This window comes from Sinocyclocheilus grahami, unplaced genomic scaffold (genome assembly GCF_001515645.1).
Source record: "Sinocyclocheilus grahami isolate Dianchi unplaced genomic scaffold, SAMN03320097.WGS_v1.1 scaffold12234.1, whole genome shotgun sequence".
NCBI classification, from domain to species: Eukaryota; Metazoa; Chordata; class Actinopteri; order Cypriniformes; family Cyprinidae; genus Sinocyclocheilus; species Sinocyclocheilus grahami.
The window spans coordinates 4,709-6,098 of NW_015514290.1; the positions used below are offsets into that span (position 1 = coordinate 4,709).

At 34.5% G+C, this 1,390-nt stretch overlaps 1 protein-coding gene across 1 annotated transcript in view; it reads left to right on the top strand.

The window, feature by feature from the left end:
* LOC107578838 (contactin-associated protein like 5-4-like) overlaps positions 1–1,292 on the top strand; it is a gene marked incomplete at its 3' end in the record, with an annotated part of 5,109 nt that extends 3,817 nt beyond the window's left edge. Inside the window, exons 2-3 of the mRNA XM_016264745.1 lie at positions 44–247; positions 1,218–1,292. Coding sequence (XP_016120231.1) covers positions 44–247; positions 1,218–1,292 — 279 coding nt within the window. The remainder of the gene's footprint in view (positions 1–43; positions 248–1,217) is intronic.
* Between the last annotated feature and the right edge of the window lie 98 nt (positions 1,293–1,390).

The following is a 1,390-nucleotide window of genomic DNA, read 5'->3' on the forward strand; positions in this document are numbered from 1 at the left end:
CAGAAACAATCTCTGACATTCATGCTTTTCTTTTTCCAAACAGGAAGTGATGTCTTGGACGATGAGGTAGCTCATGCTGGGTCCAAAGGCTTCATTGGCTGCTTCTCATCTGTCCAGTACAACCACGTTGCTCCACTGAAAGCGGCGTTATTGAACCGAGGGAGCTCTCTAGTCAGCATACGAGGACATTTACTGGAATCAAATTGCGGAGCATTAGCTGACCTTTCAACCTCTGTATCTCGTCTTGGTAAGTTCTTGGAAATAAATACCAAAATAATTAAGCTGTTTGAGAATAGAAAGCTTTTGCCTTTGAGTGCATTATATGCATAGCATTTCACCGCTGTACAATTTAAGGAATATTTTTAGGATTGAATGTTGTCAGACATGTCATATTCATAATTTAAATATCAATTTGAAAAGAAGGGGCATCACAATATGTGTTTGGTAGGAAACATATCCCAGTTGCCTTATAATTCACCACGGTAATTGTGATAACAGTGGGTCACAGGTCTGCTTTAATGAAATTACACATGTATTGCACTCACCTGGTGTGCTTTTTTGTGTTTTGAATGGCTTATGTGGCTTTATTATTGTAGTCATAATAAAGACGTCCTATGGTTGGGTTAGTTATGAGAAAAATAGATGCAATTTATAAAACGAACGCTTAAGAAATAGTTGCAGTGAGCATGGTCCAAGTTTTATTTCATATAAAAACTAATGTGATTTTATATGAACCAGCATAGTTTGTACTTATTTTATCTGCCATTATTTATCTTTTCAATGATTTCTTGAAAAATGTACTGAGCATTTATGCAATTTTTTTTGCAAACTGGTTTATAATATTTGTTATAATATTATTGGTTTAAAAAAAAACATAAAATGCACAAGACATCATTGATTTAAGAAATATTTTTTTCTGAGGATATCTATGCAGAATTTTAAAAACATTTTACATAGAGTTGCCAAGCAACTATAGCACTAATCTACCTTGTAAATGAAATGAATAGATTTAGAAACAAAATGAACTTTTCACTTTTGAATGTTAGAGATATTTATAAAAGAAAACAGAATGCAGTGAAAAGGAAGTATAATCAGCACTGTGAAAAACAAAAGGGTTGAACCCTTAAAATGTAAAACAACTGCATCTTGCCCATATATCTCTTTACAGTTTCAACTGTGTTGTATTTCTGTGTGATGCATGTGTCACCTTTCTGTAGATCTTGGAGAGGAGGTGGGAAAAGATAACGAGCATCACGAAGACGACAGCCAGCCTGATTCAGCTGTAATCGGAGGTTTGTTTTACCACCTCAGTCTGCTTCATTGTTTCATTCGTAACAGTCAGTGGAGTATGAAATGAGCTTTCACTATCACACATATTGTTTATGTTCAT